Source organism: Primulina eburnea, chromosome 15, assembly GCF_022965805.1.
Source record: "Primulina eburnea isolate SZY01 chromosome 15, ASM2296580v1, whole genome shotgun sequence".
In the NCBI taxonomy this organism is placed as follows: domain Eukaryota; kingdom Viridiplantae; phylum Streptophyta; class Magnoliopsida; order Lamiales; family Gesneriaceae; genus Primulina; species Primulina eburnea.
Genome location: NC_133115.1, coordinates 4,862,933 through 4,882,714, shown reverse-complemented (window position 1 = coordinate 4,882,714; position 19,782 = coordinate 4,862,933). Strand labels below are relative to the sequence as shown.

Genomic DNA, 19,782 nt, shown 5'->3' with positions numbered 1-19,782 from the left:
ATGCTATGATCATATCTGGAAAATACCTATCCCGCAAAAAGTTCAAATTTTCTCGTGGATTTTGGCTTTGGGAAAACTCCTTATCTCAGACTCGGTGCAAAGAAGATGGCCAATCTGTGTTTTAAGTCTGTGATGGTGCATTTTATGCCAGAACCACGAGGAGAATCAGGATCATTTATTGGTACATTGTTGTTTCTCGAGAGGAATATGGACAAAGGTGATACAAGAGTTGCGATTTATTGGATCTTTCCGAGAAGAGCACGAGACAAGTTCATTATTGAGCCCGGAATTCCAGCAGGGATAAGAGTAAAGAGATTCTGGTATCTGATCATTCATTTCACTTTTTGGTCCATCTGGCTCGAGAGAAATAACAGAATATTCAACGACTCGTCTGCCTCCGTCGATGAAGTATGGGAGATGATCAAATTAAAGGTTGCAACGTGGACAACGAAGCTCACAGACTTCAATCATTTATCTATTTCAAATGTGGTCAGGGATTGGAAGTTTGTATTGACTTGACGATAGTGTCCTGTTTACTTTCAATCCGCGGATTACTCATCCGCTTTCTCTGTAACACAATCATTATTATAATATTAAAGTATTGTTTCCTATATAAAAAAAATAAGACAAGTATTTAAATTAGCGGATTTTGGGTGACCTCAGTTTGGACAAAAAAGTAGGCTACTTTAATTGTAAACTAATGTCTTTGCCGTGAGCCCTACAATCTTTTGCGCAAATTACTTATTTAGGCCTTCAAATAAGCATTTTTCCCATTTTTTGGTAAAATCTTGTTTTGGAAATAAATCTCCTAAGGAATTTCAATTCCGATTTTTCCTTATTCCTTAGGCATGATAAAAAATTTTAATTTCATCAATTAAGTACTTTCCGTTTTTGAAGATATTTCCACGTTTTGATTATTGTAAGTTCATTTTACAAATACTAATATAGTTTTAAACTATAATACAGTTTACGATTGAATAAAATTTATTGCAAGTGGTTTTTCATTATTTTCGAGAATTTATTGGCATTCTATGTGAATAACAGGTTGAACCATTTTTACTTTATGCTGTCTCTACATCATACAAGGTATATAGTTCATAAAAATTCTCACCTGAGTGATTCCTGATCCTCCCCCTTTGTAGTCAGAACCCTTTGTTCCATTTCCAGCAAGTGTTAGCACATTCTCATCAACCAAATCAACCACCCTAAGTTGTAACAGTATAATATGTAAGAAAATGACAATTTAGCATACCACAAATACCACCTTATGTAACTGATGCCAAGTGCAACTGCATAATATAATATATAATTAGCACCTGATCATGTTAAAATATACGAGGACAGCTTGAGTTTTTATTTCCTAAAAAGGAACGGAAAATTTATTCTTTCAAAAGAAGTAAATTTTTGTGCTCAATCTCATATAGTCCAAGGAAGGGAAAATGCAGGATAAGGAAGAGAACAACGAATTGTAGACAGAGAATGAAGTTATTCTATTAATCAGTTTACTGACATACTCCATATTTTTCTGAACTAATTCGATTCAAACACCTTCTTCACCATTTTTGGTTACAATTGGACTGGTAAAAATTTTAAGAAAAACTTTCGCCCAACTCCAACCCCACCCACCTTCGATAAGTGGGGATCAAATTTATTCCCTTTTAGATAAGGAGAAGGCATGCCGGAGTGTAGAAGGTGGCTCCATACCATTGCTGGTCCTTGCAGAAATATACATTTCAGTTCTACTTTCTCACCAATTCAGAAATGACAAGATGATGAACTCCTTATTTCATCCCTCCGTCCAGCTTTTTTTACAAATTAACATAATTTAGATAAAAAAATAGAATTTTTATTCTCACACCAAGCTCATAAAATGTAATGGAGAAATAAAATGGTAGAAATCAGGAAAACAAACACCTTATGGCTTAAAATTTACAACCCCCAGCAAAACTAATAAAAACAAGATGAACATCTAACGATATGCACACAAATTAAAATGCCAGGACCACTGTTACCTCAAAGCATGATTTTCAGTGTCAGCTACATAGAGGAGATTTTTTTTGGCATTATAAGCAAGACCCTATGCAAACAAATGTACATCAATAATTTCTTCTAAAAAGCATAGAAACCGAACTATCAACTGTGACATACACTAAAATACACTCCAAAAAAAGGCAGAAAAAAACGTGACCTGTGGGCGGTTGAACATAGCATCATCAAAAGTACCATCACGAAGACCTTCTTCTCCGGTGCATCCAATTTGCATTTTGAAATTCCCATCAAGATCGGTAACAACCTGACTTATTACAAGATGAAAATAGTTATAAATGCAATTGTTAAAAAAACTGAAGATATTTTGACTATATTAGAAGAATGTATAAATAATATCTTGTAGATCTTTAATTGATATTATATATCGTAAATTGATATAGGTGTATATTTGATTTCCTTAAATCAGGGGATCGCTAGGATTAAGATCTAGAGTCTCTATTATAAATAATTTAGTATGTTGTATAAATACCATGTAGTTATTGGAAAATAATACAAGATAATATTATCTGATTTTTGACATGGTATCAGAGCCAGCCTTTTTCTAAATTCATGTTTTTCTTCTACCAGATAGCTCTATCGTTCTCTTCATTCCTTAATCATGTCTGATTCTGAAGCTTAAAAAAAAACTGTAGTTGTGAAGCAATCTGCCAAATCAGAGTATGTAAATCTCAATCCAACGACTGGCGACTTGCAAAACATTCGGACAAACTATCATTTGGATGGAAAGAACTACTTGAAATGGTCCCAATTTGTGCAGACTTATTTGAAGGGAAAAAGGAGAATTAGTCACCTTCTTGGGACTGGACCCAAACCAGGAGAAGAAGGCGTCGACGTGTGGGATGAAATTGATTCTATGGTCATGTTTTGGCTGTGGGAGTCGATGTATCCATGGATTAGTGACACTGTCATGTTTTTGACATTTGCAAAGGCCATTTGGGAGTCAATCAAAAGAACTTATTCGAAGGCTCATGAAACTGCCCATGTTTACGAAATCAAAATAAAGGTGGGATCAGCCAAGCAAGGAAACAAACCGATCACTGAGTACGCCAGCGAAATTCAAAATCTTTGGCAGGAAATTGATCACTACGGATCATTGTGATGAACTGTTTAGAAGATGCCTCAACTCTAAAACAATTCATTGATAAGGACCGAGTTTATGATTTCTTAGCTGGATTGAACCTAGAATTCGATCAAGTAAGGGTCCAAATTTTAGGAAAAGATGAAATACCATCTTTGGAAGAAATAATCTCTTTGATTCAAGCTGAAGAAAGTTGGAGAAGTGCGATGCTTGAGCCTCAAAATTCAGAGGGGTCGGTGATGGTCACGAAGATTCCAGAACAACATCAAGTTAAGGAGTATGGAAGGGCATAAATATCAAAAGTTGAAAGCCGAGAGGGTAAGAAAGATTTATGGTACACTTATTGTAGAAAGACTGGACACACCAAGGACAAGTGCTGGAAATTACATGGCAGAAACAAGGACTGGGATCAACGATAGGGACAGACCAGAAACATAAACCAAGCAAACTTTACAGTTAACCAGCCAAGTCAAGAAGGTGACCCCATACTGAATGAACTCAGCAAGGAAGAGGTTGAGAGACTTCAAAACTCCTTGGGAATGAAGAGAAAAACAGTGGTACTTGCTCCTTAGCCCATTCAGGTAAGTCTCTTATCTCTCTAGGATTAAATGCCTCAAATAAAGCTGTTAGAAATTTGTGGATTGTCGATTCAAGAGCCACAGACCATATGACCCATTCCTCACTTAAATTCAATAACTACACACCTTGTCCAAGCAACCGAAATATAACCATTGCTAATGGTTCTCTTACCACTGTTGCTGGGATAGGCAGTATCCAAATCAGCCCCACAATTAGACTCCACAATGTTCTTCAAGTGCCAAGATTATCCACCAGCCTAATATCTATCAAAAAACTTACCTCTGGCCTGAAATGTAATGTGTTTGTTTATCCATCTCATTGTGTATTTCAGGACCAGGATTTGGGGAAGAAGATTGGACGTGCTAGGTAAGAAAACTGGCTATATTTTCTTGAGGATATTGGCAATTTGAACAGCATTAGGAATAAAGTGTCTTCGTCTTTTTTGTCATCTTCAAATAAAGATAGCATTTGGCTTCATCATTCCGATTAGGTTATCCATCTTTTGGAGTTTTAAAATCTATGTTTCCGTTGTTATTTGTGGGGTTAAGAAATGAAGTCTTCATTGCGCTGTTTGTGAGTTTGCAAAACATGAACGTGTAAACTTTCCAAAAAGTAATAAGAGATGTGTTACTCCTTTTTATCTAATCCATAGTGGTGTTTGGGGACCCTCGATTACTCCTAATATATCTGGACCTCGATGGTTTGTCTAATTATTGATGATTGCACTCGGATTTCATGGATATTCCTTCTCAAAAATAAGTCTGATGTTAGTACTGTGTTTCAAAATTTTCATTCTATGATCCAAAATCAATTTGGAGAAAAAATAAAAAAAAAATAGATCTGATAACGCAAGAGAATATTCAATCATACCTTCTCTTCCTATTTTGAAAAATGAGGGAATTATCCAGGAATGATCGTGCTCCTATACCCCACAACAAAACGGAGTGGCAGAAAGGAAAAATAGTCATTTGCTAGCTACAGCCCGAGCTCTTCTTTTTCATAAAAATGTTCAAAAAAAATTATTGGGGAGAAGCCGTACTAACAGCTGCATACATCATAAACCGTATGGCCTAAAAATCGTTAGGTTTTAAAAGTCCAATCCAGGTACTGTCTAAGTTTTTCCCTAACCTTGACAAGGATCCTCACCTCAACCCAAAAATTTTTGGCTGCACTTCATTTGTTCATGTTCATAACAAGGGAAAGTTAGATCGTAGAGCTCTCAAGTGTATCTTTGTTGGGTATTCATCGACCCAAAAGGGCTACAAATGTTATCATCCTGCTACCAAGAAATTTTTTGTTTATGTAGATGTTGCTTTTGATGAAGATGCATCATGCATCATATTCTGCCCAACCATGTCTTCAAGAGGAAGCAGTATCTGTTCTTGAAGATAAGGATAGAGATTCTTTCTTACTTGAGTTACCTTCAGCCACTCCGGCAGCGCCAACTCCTTCCATTCCAGCCTCTGTTGAGCCAAGTCACTCTTCGAATAAGTCTCTTAACATCAAGCAATTTGAACATGTATACTCAAAAAGAAAAAGGCCCCAAGCTGGCCATGAGCAAATCCAAGAATCCAAACCTAATTCTGAAAATGAGGTATGTCCAGAAAATGCTATTTCTTGTTATTATGATCTGCCTATTGCTGCTTGAAAAGGAACAAGGGAATGCACTAAAAAAGCTCTTTATCCTCGTAACCTTTCAAAATTTCACTGCATCACATAGAGTTTTCTTAGTAAATTAAAACAATATTCACGTTTCTAATACTTTATCTGAGGCATTATCTAATGAGAATTGGAGAGTTGCTATGAAAATTGAAATGCAGGTGCCGGAAAAGAACAAAACATGGGAAATTGTTGATCTCCCATCAAGAAAGAATGTTGTGAGTTGCAAATGGGTATTTACAATAAAGTACAAATCTGATGGCTCACGGAGAGGTACAAGGCCAGACTTGTTGCAAAGGGCTATACACAAACCTACGGTGTTGATTATCAAGAGACATTCGCTCCAGTTGGCAAGATGAATACATTACAAATCCTATTGTCTTTAGCAGCTAACTTTAACTGGAACTTAAAACAGTTTGATGTAAATAATGCATTCCTTCACGGTGACCTGGAAGAAGAAACATACATGAATGTTCCTCTAGGATTCGATAAAGATTTCGAGGGCTCTAAAGTTTGCAAATTAAAGAAAGCATTATATGGCCTTAAAAAATCACCAAGGGCCTGGTTTGGGAGGTTCACCAAAGCAATGCTTGCTTATGGATACAGACAAAGCCAAGGAGACCATACTTTGTTCTCTAAACATTCCGACTCAGGGGGAGTCACAATCCTATTGGTATATGTGGATGATATAGTCGTGATTGGAAACAATGAAGATGAAAAACAAGCTTTGAGGAGTTGTTTGGCAAAAGAGTTCGAGATGAAAGAACTTGGGAGATTGAAGTATTTTTTTGGAATAGAAATAGTTCATTCCAAGAAAGGGATCTTTATCTCACAACAAACGTATGTCACGGACCTACTGTCTGAAACTGGAATGCTAGCTTGCAAACCAGGCCCTACACCAATTGATGCTACCCACAAACTTGGTGATGACAATGATGGACCCGTGGTCGACAAAGTGAGGTATCAAAGGCTGGTTGGTAAGCTTATCTATTTTGCTCATACCAGCCATATACTGCATACACTGTGGGGGATATAAGTCAATTTATGCATGATCCCAGAGAAGTACACCTACATGCAGTCTATAGGTACTGCATTGCCTAAAAGCAAACCCGGGCAAGGGCATTTTATTCAAGAGAAACGTTGGATTAAGCCTTGAGGCATGTACTGACACTGATTATGCAGGTTCTCTTGTTTATAGAAGGTCAACTTCAAGATATTGTACTTTTCTAGGAGGCAATCTAGTGACGTGGAGAAGCAAGAAGCAAGATGTTGTGGCTCGATCGAGTTTAGAGGCTGAGTTTAGAGCAATGACATTGGGAATATGTGAACTTTTATGGATCAAGATAATTTTGGATGACTTAAAATTTAGATGGGAGTGGCCGATAAGATTATTTTGCGACAACAAATCTACCATAAATATTGCTCATAATCCGGTTCAACTAGACAGAATGAAGCATGTTGAAGTGGATAGACACTTCATAAAGGAGAAGCTAGAAAGTTGATTGATTTGTACTCCATTTGTTCCTTCAAATGGCCAACTTGTCGATTTGCTTACAAAAGGACTTCAGAGTACAATATTGCAGAAGATTATTTCCAAGCTGAGAATGGAAGATGTCTACTTCCCAGCTTGAGGGGAAGTGGTAAAAAAAATGAAGATATTGTGACTATGTTGGAAGATTGTATAAATAATATCTTGTAAATCTTTAATTGATATATGTGTCTTAGATTGATGTAGGTGTATATTTGATTTCATTAAATCAGAGGATTGCTAGGATTAAGATCTAGGGTTTCTATTATAAATAACTTAGAATGTTGTATAAATACCATGTAGTTATTGGAAAATAATACAAGAAATTATTCTTTGATTTTTTACAGTTATCGAATGCATCAGACATTTGCCGCAATATTAAAAACAAAAGGAATAGGAGAAGCAACAGACAGAGAAAAAGAAGTAGAATCGAGAATGACAATATATGATATGTAAGAGTATTAAGAAAATACAAGCTAAACATGACAAATTTTCATACAATCCAGCCCTCTCACATCCTAGAGAAAATCAACATTTTGAAAATCTGTCTATCTTATCAAGACTGACATTCTGTAGTAATAATGTAAAGAAAAAGTGTGAAAAGTATGCAAAAATTATAAAATAATTTGATAGAAGATTTACAGGGAATACTCAAAACTAGTGAAAAACTTCACGTAAAGAGAAAATTTTAAGTATACAAATTGAAGATAACCAAATGTATCCAATGAAAATTTCTATACCTCTCTAAGAACCTTACAAAATAGGAATACACACACACATATGTATGCAAATATGAAAGCCTAATCTTAAACAACAGACAAGGATCATCATATTCAAACAAATGACACCTCATGGTATATCCTTCTTTTGAACAGTAGGAATGATCTGAAATGTGTGCGTGAAGTGCAGCTGGGCGGTTTTGTGTGTGTGGAGAGAGAAAAAGAGAGCTAACAATTCGGTTGTGGTTGCTGTCAGAAATGAACAGTCGATTGTTGAGAACATCAACCTCCAGTTTACCGGGAAATTTTAATGGGGAAGTCAGCAAGCGAGGATCGTTGCTTTTCTCTAAATTCAAGGGGATAGGTGTGTTGTCCAAGATCTTCTTCGTGCCATAATATATTAGTGCTGCCTTGACCAAATCATCAAGATCCTAGGAAAAAAAACTACAAAGAAATTGCATCATAATATTTCATTACAGGTCACATTACAAAATGTATCAAGTATTTAAAGAGACCAGTTGATATGGAAGAAAGTAGAGGAATCCTCTTTCCGAAATTGCTCATTAATGAACACAACAAGATCACCTAACAAAGAAAAATATATTTATTTTTTAGTAGCATTTCCAGGGTGCCCTCACTTGAAAAGAGATTAATTTTCATTTGGATAGGAAGTTAAGCTAAAAGAATAACCCAAGTTCAACCAATTAAATTAGCAGTCATTATTATAAGTCCATATAAAAAAAATGAGGAAACAGAAAGAAAATAGACTTGTATAACCTATAATCTTTGTGTCACTATTGGATTAGATAAATCAAATGAAATCAAGCAATTGTGTAGAGTTAAGTTCTCACTAGCAAAAATTAAATAATGCTGAACATATATAAAAACAAACAACGCTTTACAACTCAAAATTTCTCCCAGGAAAAAATAATTCTTCCAACAAAGATAAAAGAAATAGAAATTTCTAACTGCAAATATGTAAAAACAAACTGAGGCTCAAGTCTCAACCAGTCACCGCAAAAGTTTGCTCTTGAAATAGGTCATGATCAACAAGTCATTCTTCCACAGTATGTTTTATAGTAAGGAGCGAAAGGAGAAAAAAAGGAGGGGGCGTGATGGAAGGACACATGGCTAATGAGAACAAGAAAACAAAACGAAAGTTACGACGTTGAGAAATTAGATTTTTTCTAGGTTTGACTAGCCAACAACTTACATTCAATTACTGATTGAATACTTGACAAATTGACTCGAAAGATTTCAAGTAGGTCATTGTATTTTCTTTCATAGCAGTGATGTTGATAGAGTCAGAAACCTTTTTGCTTTCTCTCCTAGGCTCAAGGTCTAAATGCTGTATGGAAATTAAAGTCTATAGGACATGTGTTGACAAAAATACCTAAATCTTGCAAGGAAACAAATCAAACTAAAAGCTTAACAAAATAAGAATTTTTTTTGTTACCATCTATACTTCTCTCTTGATCGTCCTCTTCACAACACCTTCACAACACATGGATGTAGCATAGCGCATTAAAGGTACTTAAATTATTTAAATTTTGTATACTCATTCCTTGCTAACGGAGTAATATTGTGAAATTAATAAGCATTTTACCTATGAACAAGATCAAATAAAACACTGTAGTCACAAGTATCAAAGGAGCAGATGAAGCAAAATGGAAAATATCGGAACAATAAGTACCTTTTGGTGACCTTCACCTGCTATTTGCGCAATAAGCTTGCCATTAGGATCAACAAGAGCAAACGTAGGCCATGAATTCACACCAAGCTCCCGCCATAAATACATATCACCATCATTGACAACCTGGACAGTAGAAATTCAAAGTGAATCATTATCGTGAATAATAGTTCAATTGGTTTTAGGGCTTAGCAAAGAAAATCGAAACATAAACAAATCTCGCACGTCAATGAATACTTGTAGGGTAAGCCACATTCAATCAAATTAAAATGTTTAGAACATGACCGAAGACTATATAATGTGTGACAATTAAGGCATATGTTCAACTTTCATGATCAAAGAGTTAGGTAACGCCAGTGTGTTTCTCCAATTTGAGTGCAGAAATTTTTATCATGGAAATGCCAGAGACAAGTTTCCCATTGCACATGTTTTTTGGGGCCAGTAGTCCAGAAAAGGGAGAAAAACAAGGATATCAATATTGACTTCATATTACTATGCACTACCAAAGACTGTAAAAACAAACAACACAATGAATGTGAATGAATCCCAGCAATTTGGGAAAAAAATTCTTATTTCTTAATAACAAATCCAAGTTATTAAACACTTTTCCTCAAGCTGGTGATTAAATGTTTTATTTCCATGCTCTTTGCGTAGTCTGTAACTTGATACACCAAGAAATCCTCTTGTGTGCTTGTCTTCACCTAGATCATAGGTAAGCACGATTAAGTACAAATAGTACCACTATCAAACTTCTCCTCTAATCCCAATCGTCCATAGAAGATGACATTAATTTACTATGTTATGAGATTACTCTTTGTTGGATGATATTATCGGCACCCTTGGTTGTTAGAATAAAGATTCCATATTTTTTTGTAATTCAAAGTTTGCTTTATCTTCACTAGATTAGAGTCCTAGAGTCCAGGGTTTGGTTGACTAAGATCTATAAATATGTATCTTGTATTTTATTTTAATCGAACAGTAAGAGAATTCCGATTTCCCTATCCCATGTCTCTTCCATCTTTTACAACAAGGTATCAGAGCAATTGAACGATCAATGACGAAATATGGTATGGCATCCGCTTCAAGTGATTCTTCCGACGTGCCCTCAAATCTACCCACAACATGGCTGGAATATCCAATAACACAGCCATTCCCATCACAAATCACAAATTGAATGGCCATGATTATCTCCAATGGTCACAATCAGTTACGATGTTTATATGTGGAAAGGGGCAGGATGATTTATTATCAAGAGCATCTAAATGTCCAGTGAAGGATGACAAGGGTTTCAAAATCTGGAAATCGGAGAACGATATGATGCGACAAATGCAAGAATAACCCTACGTTGGAGAAATGTTGGAGAATCCATGGGAAACCTGCAAACTGGAAATCTGCTCGAGACACCTGATGCATCAAATTCTCAGCCTTTCACCAAAGACCAAGTTGAGATGCTCCGTAAGCTGTCGAGTCAAGCTGCTCCTACCACCAATTCCTCAATAATGGGCGCTGGAAGTGCTGCCCATATAGGTCTCTCTTCCTTTGCATTACTGAGCGCGTATTATCCAACTTTTGGATAATCGACTCCAGTGCTTCAGACCACATGACAGGCAATCTGCAACTGTTACATGCCTACAGCCCCTGCTCAACTTCATCCTCAGTACGCATTGTGAATGGCTGTTGTGCCAATGTGCTTGGGTACAGAACTGCTCATATTTTAGATACTATAATTGATGGTAACGATATAACTCAAATATTTTAAACTCTATAGCAGTCCAAATGCCATGTTTAGATCACTTTTCTTGACAAGGCAATTTTTATTTCCCAATATTTTCTCTCCCATATTTGCCCAATCTTGCAATTCATGGAAATCAAATATGTGTTCTTAGATCTGATACCAATTTGTAAGATCAAGCACTTGTTGTTTTATTGAAAATAATAGCTGATAATAATGATACTATAGAACAATATGACAAACAATATAAGGAGAAATAATTCTCTTATTTCTTATCTTCTAAAGACATGGATTAGTACAATTTATATAGGTCAACAAAGAGACATCAATCTCCCGACCAGTCTTTGATATCTTCATTATCCTCTGCAGCACCATTATTGATATCTCCTAGCTTCTTATTGCAGCACCATTATTGATATCTCCTAGCTTCTTATTGGCTTCTGTGGGTGTATCTGATGATTTGCATCCACTCATCTTTGTCTCCTTCAGGAGGTCAAGAATGTATTTCTTTGAGACACCGTGATTCCCCTTTTTGACCTTGCTACCTCCATTCCAAGGAAATACCTCAACGGCCCCAGATCCTTCATTTCAAACTCTATTGCCAAACTTTATTTAACATGTTTGTCTCTTCTATATGATCACCTGTCAATATTATATCATCAACATAGACAATTAACACTGAAATCTTTCCACTATTGGACCTTTTTGTGAAAAGGGTATGATCCAATTGTCCTTGACAGTAGCCTTGTCTTCTCACAAACTTTGTGAACCTTTCGAACCATGCTCTAGGAGACTGTTTCTGTAACGCCCCAGATTCGACGACTGTCCTCACTATATCAAGACGGGTCTTTCCAGCGTGTTTATGTCCTCACTCACACGCACCCCAGGAAACTTCTCAGGGGGTCACCCATCCCAGAATTGCCCCAAGTCAAGCACGCTTAACTTTGGAGTTCTTATGTGATGAGCTACCGAAAAGAAGATGCACCTTCGTGATATGAGTAGTACAAATCAAATCTTTTAAGCCATCTTCAACTGTACAGTCCATTACATTGAACAGTCTCAGAATCCCTCTCATTTCCGTGTGGTCGGTTCATTCATGTTCCCTCCACCTAGAAGCCTGCCAGGAGCCGCTCATTGTCCGTGCAACTGATGGCACCGGCGATCACCCCCCGCCCTCTTCGGCCCCGGGCCTCACAGTTTCAGTCCATAGAGTGATTTCTTTAGCTTGCACACTTTTGGTCTAAACTGATCAGTAAATCAGGTGGTGGTTCCATGTACACTTTCTCTTCTAGATCACCATTTAGAAAGGCATTCTTCACGTCTAACTGATTTAGTGGCCAATCAAGATTAGCAGCAGTAGAGAGAATGACTCGAACTGTATTGAGTTTCGCCACTGGAGAGAAAGTTTCTGTGTAGTCAACCCCATATGTTTGAGTGAAGCCTTTAGCAACCAACCGTGCTTTTGTACCATCTAGAGATCCATCAGAATTGTATTTTGGGGAAAATACCCACTTACAGCCTATAACAGATTTCCCACTTGGTAGGTCAGCCTTCTCCCAGGTAGAGTTCTTTTCTAGGGCTCTTATCTCTTCATAAATCGCCTCTCTCCATTCAGGGATTTCTAGAGCTTCCTGTACATTCTTAGGAATATTGATGGCATCTAACTGAGAGACAAATTAACAATAGGAGGGTGACAGTTTTTTATAAGATACAAAGTTTGAAATTGGGTGTTTTGTGCATGATCGGGTACCTTTTCTCAGGGCAATGGGAAGATCAATGTTGTTTTCAGGAGTAGTCAAGGCATCATTCTGAGTTTCAAGATCCAGTCCACAAGTTGACTCATGGCATTGTTGAATGATAGGGTCTCCCCTTTTCTTTGCATCCTTCTTCCTTGTATAAACCAATCCTTTAAACCGTTTCTCACCTTTTCCAATGTTATGTCGGATTGATTAAAGTTTGAAATTTCATAGTTTCCTAGTTCTATGTGAAAGTTAGGCTCAGTTGAGCTGTCATCATCTTCACTATCTTTAGACTCCCCCAAAAAATGCGGCGTGTAGAAGGACTTGCCTTCAATGAATGTTAAATCCATGGAGATAAAAAAAAAAAAATTGGTAACAGGGTCAAAGCACTTGTACCCCCGTTGGTTTACAGGATATCCAACAAAGATACATTTTCGTGCCTTTGGATCCAGGATCAAAATTATGAACAAATAATAAACTGCCAAATATTTTTAGAGGGATTTTTGTGAGAAGGCGTGTATTGGGAAAACTTTTTTGGAAAATATTTACAGGGGATTGAAAATTCAAAACCTAGATGGTAGTCTTTTTACCAAATATGTGGCTGTTAGAACTGCTTCTCCCCAAAGATACTTAGGCACTTTGGTTTCAAAACTAATTGCTCGAGCAACTTCAAGGAGATGTCTATTTTTTCGTTCAGCCACACCATTTTGTTGAGGTGTACGGGGACATGAGCTTTGGTGAATGATCCCTTGTTCTTGAAAACTTGCCAAGTATATTGTTAAAGTATTCCCACCCATTATCACTCCGAAAAATTTTGATCCTAGTGTGGGATTCAGTCTGAATCATTTGGAAAAAATTTTGAAATGTGACCCCTGCATCAATCAAACTTATCTTTCAAAAGGAAAACCCAAGTCAGACGTGAATGATCATCAATGAAGGACACAAACCATCGTTTATCACCAAGCATTTTACTTTGCATGGGCCCAAACGTCACTGTGAATCATTGTAAATGGTGTGGACTTTTTATAAGGTTGAGATGAAAAAGTAGCTCGATGATGTTTGGCCAACTCACAGTATTCACAATGCAAAGTAGAACTATTTTTATTGATAAACAACTTCGGAAACATTTTCTTTAAATATATAAAGTTCGGATGACCTAACAGATTATGCCATAAGAAAATATCATCGACATTTGAGTGGGAAACAAAAGTGAGACACTCGTCTGGATCATGTCTGCCAAGGAAGGAGTTGGCAGCAAGAAAGTAGAGACCACCAACCAGTTTAGCATTGCCAATCATCTTCCCCGAGGCTAGGTCCTGAAATTCACAAAGAGAGGACAAATATATGACTCGACACGTAAGATTAATGGTGAGTTTGCTGATTGACAAGTGATTGTATGATAGAAGAGAGACATGTAACACATTTGTAAGAATCAAAGACGAGGACTAACAACGGTTCATTTCCCTGCAACAGAGCCATCAGCAAGTTTAATCTTTTGGTTTCCTGCACACAGAATATATGAGGATAACACTTGCGATGAACCTGTCATATGATCTGTTGCTCCGGAATCCAGAATCCAGACACTGTTCATGGTCGAATTAGCAATATTTGCACAACGATAAATACCTGTCTGGGCCAAGGAACATGAGAGTTTGGATTTATCACGTCTAGAATCGAACAATTGGAATAGTTGCTCTAACTGTTACTTGGTGAAGGGAAAAAAATCTGAGGAGGTAGAGGGCAATCCAGAATCCTCACCACTTGCTTGAAGAGCTAGACCACCAATATTTCATCTGTTGGTGCCAAATTTTTTCTTAAGATGGGTTGGTTTCCGATGTATTTTCCAGCATGTTTCTACAGTGTGCCATGGCTTTTTGCACTTCTCGCAAAATGGTCTCCCATCAGACCCCATCTCTCGACTTACAAGGGCCGAACCTTTAGACTCCATGGTGTGTTCAGAATGTTTCAACATCACTTGGCATCGAGTTTCTTCACGTCGGACCTCGGAAAATACCTCCCGAAGGTTGGGTAAAGGTTTTCGCCCAAGTACATGTCATCTAACCTCATCCAGATCCTTGTTTAATCCCGCAAGGAAGACAAAGATCCTATGTCTGACTAGTTTTGCCTTGTAGCGGGTACAGTCCTTGCTACTCTCCCACTCATCTGCATCGAGGAGGTCCAATTCCTGCCATAGAACCATAGTTGTCAAAGGCGCGCCTTAGGCGCGCCTCAGGCGCTAGGCGGAGCTTCAGCGCCTTATGGGCAACCAGGCGACGATGCATGGGTGGGCGAGCGCCTTTAGCGCCTTGAAGCCGTCTTTCTTCGGGCGATAGGCGTTCCAGGCGTTGCGCCTCTTTGCAGAACGATGATCGCATCGCATAAGCAGGTTTCTCCTTTATTTTTTAATGACCCAAAGCCCAACTAAATAAGCCCATAACTAATTTCAGCCCACAAGTAATTTATTTTTAAAAAAAGCCTAGTTTTGTTTTGCATGTCGATACATATTCTCATTTCTCCCTGCCGATCGAAGCTTTTGCCGCACACCATTCTCCCCTGCCATTTCTACGCACACCATTCTCCCCTGCCTATTGAAGATTGAAGCTCCTGGACCTGTTCTTCTCTGCCACAGCCGCAGGCTTCTATTTTTAGGGCAGATTCTTCTCTTTCAGGCTTTTGTTTTGCATTTATTTTAAAAAAATAGCCTATTATGGCTTCTCATCCTCAATCAGAAAACACACAACCAGATGGGGATAATAAGAAAGACCCCGGTTGGAAGCATTGTTATTTGAAAAATCCAAATGATACTATTAGTGTGACGTGTAGGTTTTGTGGCTTCACGTCCAATGGAGGAATTTTTCGAGCCAAACAACATATTGCTGGGAATTCAAAAAATGTCAGAAAATGCAAAGAGTGTCCTCAAAGTGTCCGTGATGAGCTGCTGAATTATATGAATGAAAAGAAGAAGCAAACATTGAGAGCTTGCGGTGGAATGAAGCAAGATTTTTGCTTTAGTGATATCGATGAAGATGAAGACGATGAAGAAGATGTGCAACCAAGCAAAAAGAGAAGTTTGACTTCCATACAGGAGGCTGGAACTGGAAGTGGAAGTGGCAGTGGCAGTGTTAAAGGGCCGATGGATCTCTTTATCACGAAGAAGAAAACCAAAGGGGGGAAATTGAGGCAAACAAACATAAACGATGCTTGTGATAAAGAGCTTAGAGATCGAACAGTTCAAAAGATAGCTCGTTTCATGTATCAAGCTGCGATTTCTTTCAATGCTGCCCATTTAGATAGCTTCAAGGAAATGATTGAAGCCATAGGTCAGTACGGGCCGAATTTGAAACCACCAAGTTATCATGAATTGAGGGTACCACTTTTACAGAAAGAAATTGCCTACACAAATGAGTTGTTGAAAGAAAACAGAGATGAATGTGAGAAATATGGTTGCTCAATTATGTCTGATGGGTGGACTGATAGGAAGCATAGAACATTGATCAACTTTTTGGTTAATTCACCCAAAGGAACAATGTTCTTGGAATCTGTGGATGCATCCGCCCATGTCAAGACTGGAACCATGTTATATGAGTTGCTTGATAGATTTGTAGAGCGTGTGGGAGAGAAAAATGTCGTGCAAATGATTACAAACAATGGCATCAATTATGTTTTAGCTGGTAAGTGAAGTATTGAAATTTTATTTCCTTGGATATTATATTACATATAACATAAATTGATTCTTTTTTGTTTTGTACTCTTTTTTTTGTAGGTAAACTTCTAGAAGCAAAAAGACCGAATTTGTTTTGGACTCCATGTGCTGGCCTGCTCATTGCATTGATTTGATGCTAGAGGATATTGGCAAAATTGAGGTGGTTCGGAAGACTATTTCTAGAGCAATTGCTCTTGTTGGTTACATTTACAATCATGGAGGTGTTTTGCACATGATGAGAGAATTTACTGGAAACAAAGAGCTGGCAAGACATGGAGTCACCCGTTTTGCTACTACATTTCTCACTTTGCAAAGCCTCCACAAACGACAAAAGGCTTTGAAGAGAATGTTCATATCAACACAGTGGATAGAAAGTAAATGGTCAAATGATATAAAGGGTAAGAAGGCAAATGATACTGTTTTCAAGCCTTCATTTTGGAATAATGTGACATACACCCTTAAAGTGATGTGTCCTCTAGTGATGGTTCTTCGCATTGCCGATAATGAAACAAGGCCAGCGATGGGTTATATCTATGAAGCTATGGACAGAGCAAAAGAAACAATTCTCAAGTCCTTTGATAACAACAGAGAGAAATGTAAAAAAGTGTTAGAATTTATTGATGCTAGATGGGATAATCAGCTTCATCATCCTTTGCACGCAGCAGGATACTACTTAATCCCATATTTTTACTATCAAAATCCGAAAGTTGAGACGGATGCAGAAGTCACAAATGGGTTGTTTGCATGCATACAAAGATTGATTCCAAGCCATGACGTGAGGGATAAGATTATTATGGAAGAGTTGCCGGTATATAAGAACTCAGAGTCATTGTTCGGCAACGAATTTGCCATTAGAGCAAGGAATAACAAAGACCAACCAATGGCGCCTGGTATGTGTTTTTTTTTTGCAAGAAGTTAAATAGTTAAATACTTAAATATCAAATGAAAATTATGAGATACATTGAGTTTCACCGTCACTGCTTGAACCGACGTCTTCACTGCTAGAACTAGCGCCGACCATGGCTGCTTTGAAATTCATGGCCGATTCTAACCTAGAAGCTCTAATACCATATAGAACAGTATGACAGACAATACAAGGAGAAATAATTCTCTTGTTTCTTATCTTCTAAAGACATGGATTAGTACACATTATATAGGTCAACAAAGAAACATCAAATCCCACTAAATCTGGGAAATATCCTATCATACCAATAATACAAGATCATATCCTATTATACCAATAATATATGGGAAATATCCTATCTTACCATTAATATAGGATCCTCTATCAAATCTTTATCAAATCTTAACTATTTCGACATATACAACTCAAATCTTTAAATTGTACAACAATTCAAACATTATGTTTTGATAGTTCTCCTAGTAGTGGTAATTGATGCTTTCCATAGACTATCAAAATCAAAATTGTGAAGACCGTGCACTATGGAAGTGCACCAATTGTGGAGGAACTCATACAGCCAAAATCACTCCATTTCAGCATAAATCTCGAGTGAGCACCTTGAACCAAAAAGTGGCCACATTCATCCGGGAGAGGTTAGTGCAATCACCATTGATTAAGCCATCAGCGTCATTCGTGGAGCCATCAACGCAGCATCATTCGTGGAGCGACTTCAGAGCTTACCTTGTAGAAGATTATTTGCGCCTATAAAAAGGAGGGCTCCTCATTCGAAACTTACACACCCAAATTCTCGAAATCCTCTCTAGCAGCACCGTAATCTCGAAGCTCTTCGCCCTCTAGTAACAAAGCTCTGCCGCAATCTCACCGTTCACGTTTACGTTTACGTTTCCTTGAGCAGTCAGAATACTGTAAGTGGGTTTTTGCTACTACTTCAATTGGCATAATATATTTCGAAAATAGCTATGACCTTGAAAATTATATCGGCATGATATATTCGTTCTGCTTCGTATGTAACCCTTTTTGGAATTTTCGTTTACTGAAAGCATGTTGAGTATTTGTAAAAGCACTGTAATGATTCGATTTAGAAATGGTAAAGGAAATTCCGAACTTTGAAATCTTTGTTTAGGCCCTGATGCGGTGGGTTATAATAACCGTTCCTTTAAGCTCGCCCCTTAGAGGAGTAACATATAGGGGACTGATCAGTTAAAGACCATAGAAAATGAGATGATTTCAGTGCTGTATCCGTTTTTTGTATCTGATTCGACATGCTAAATATTGAAATTGTGATAATTCGTGTATATGTATAACCTCGATATTTCTCATGCACGATTGGCCCCCCCATTTACTGAGTATTTCCCCAAAATACTCACCCATTCCTCTCCCACCCAGATAAGAATGAGAATCAAATTGAGGATGAGGAGCAAGAATACTTTTGGGGATGGTGAAGAAGCAGTCTAATTCGTGATCGATCGATTATTCAGTCTTATGATTTCAGTATTACGTATTTACGCTTCCGCATGTTTCTATTTCTTTCTGAGTTGTAAAGACGTTGAACTTTTGGGAAATTTATGAAAATAAACTGGTTTGGTATATGCTGTACTACGAGGCTAGTTGTTTTGTAATTATGTGATTGCGAGATAACGCCGGTGTCGACTAACCCCGGTCTCGGGGCGTGACATTTAAGTGGTATCAGAGCCGCCAGGTTCATAATCCGGTTGGGGAAGGAAATTGTCACAAAAAAAAAAATTCTTCGGTGGAATTTTATAAATCGGCCAATGCTATCCCCTCCGAAACGGCCCAACGATCAAGACTCCCGACCCTAATCGGGAGCTCCAGCGAAAAATCGCGAAATTCCTTCGTTTAGGCCTCCGAAACCTCGATTTCGCCGTTTTAGGAAAGTTTCGTAACTCCTATAACTTTTCGTAGGAAACTCCGAATTCGATTCCGTCAACTGTTCTGGAATCCGCTCGACATATGCTTCGAATCCATATATCTATCTCGAAACTTTCCATTTTTGGAAATTTTCGAAAAGTTTTATTTATTTTTCTTTATTTGACTCTATATGACTCTGATATTTTATTTTGTCCTATTTTTGATATTCTGAGCATTTCTTTTTTTTCCAGGAAATGGCTCGCATACGTTTAACTGCCCGTAAGAGTGTAGCTTCGATTACTCATAGAGAGACATTTCAGCTAGACAGTCCCCGACATCGCACGCGCCCTCAGTCTCTTATACGTTTAGATGATTTGGCTCTAGCACGCCACGATAGGACGAGTAGGAGGCTGAGAGCTAGCAATCTGGAGAGGAGGAAGCAAGTGGAGGATCTGACTACCAAGCTATTGGCAGCAGAAAAGAGGATCGATCAGGTATATGAGATGTTCCAACTC

The 19,782-nt window shown here is 37.8% G+C and overlaps 1 protein-coding gene across 3 annotated transcripts in view; it reads right to left on the bottom strand.

The window, feature by feature from the left end:
• Positions 1–19,782, bottom strand: part of LOC140815005 (protein SUPPRESSOR OF QUENCHING 1, chloroplastic) — a 70,999-nt gene that overhangs the window by 15,789 nt on the left and 35,428 nt on the right. For all 3 annotated transcript variants that reach the window (XM_073174101.1, XM_073174099.1, XM_073174100.1), the window contains 5 exons: positions 9,306–9,428; positions 7,846–8,043; positions 2,189–2,293; positions 2,013–2,077; positions 1,112–1,205 (listed from right to left, as the gene is read on the bottom strand). In XM_073174101.1, the coding sequence (XP_073030202.1) occupies positions 1,112–1,205; positions 2,013–2,077; positions 2,189–2,293; positions 7,846–8,043; positions 9,306–9,428 (585 nt within the window). The remainder of the gene's footprint in view (positions 1–1,111; positions 1,206–2,012; positions 2,078–2,188; positions 2,294–7,845; positions 8,044–9,305; positions 9,429–19,782) is intronic.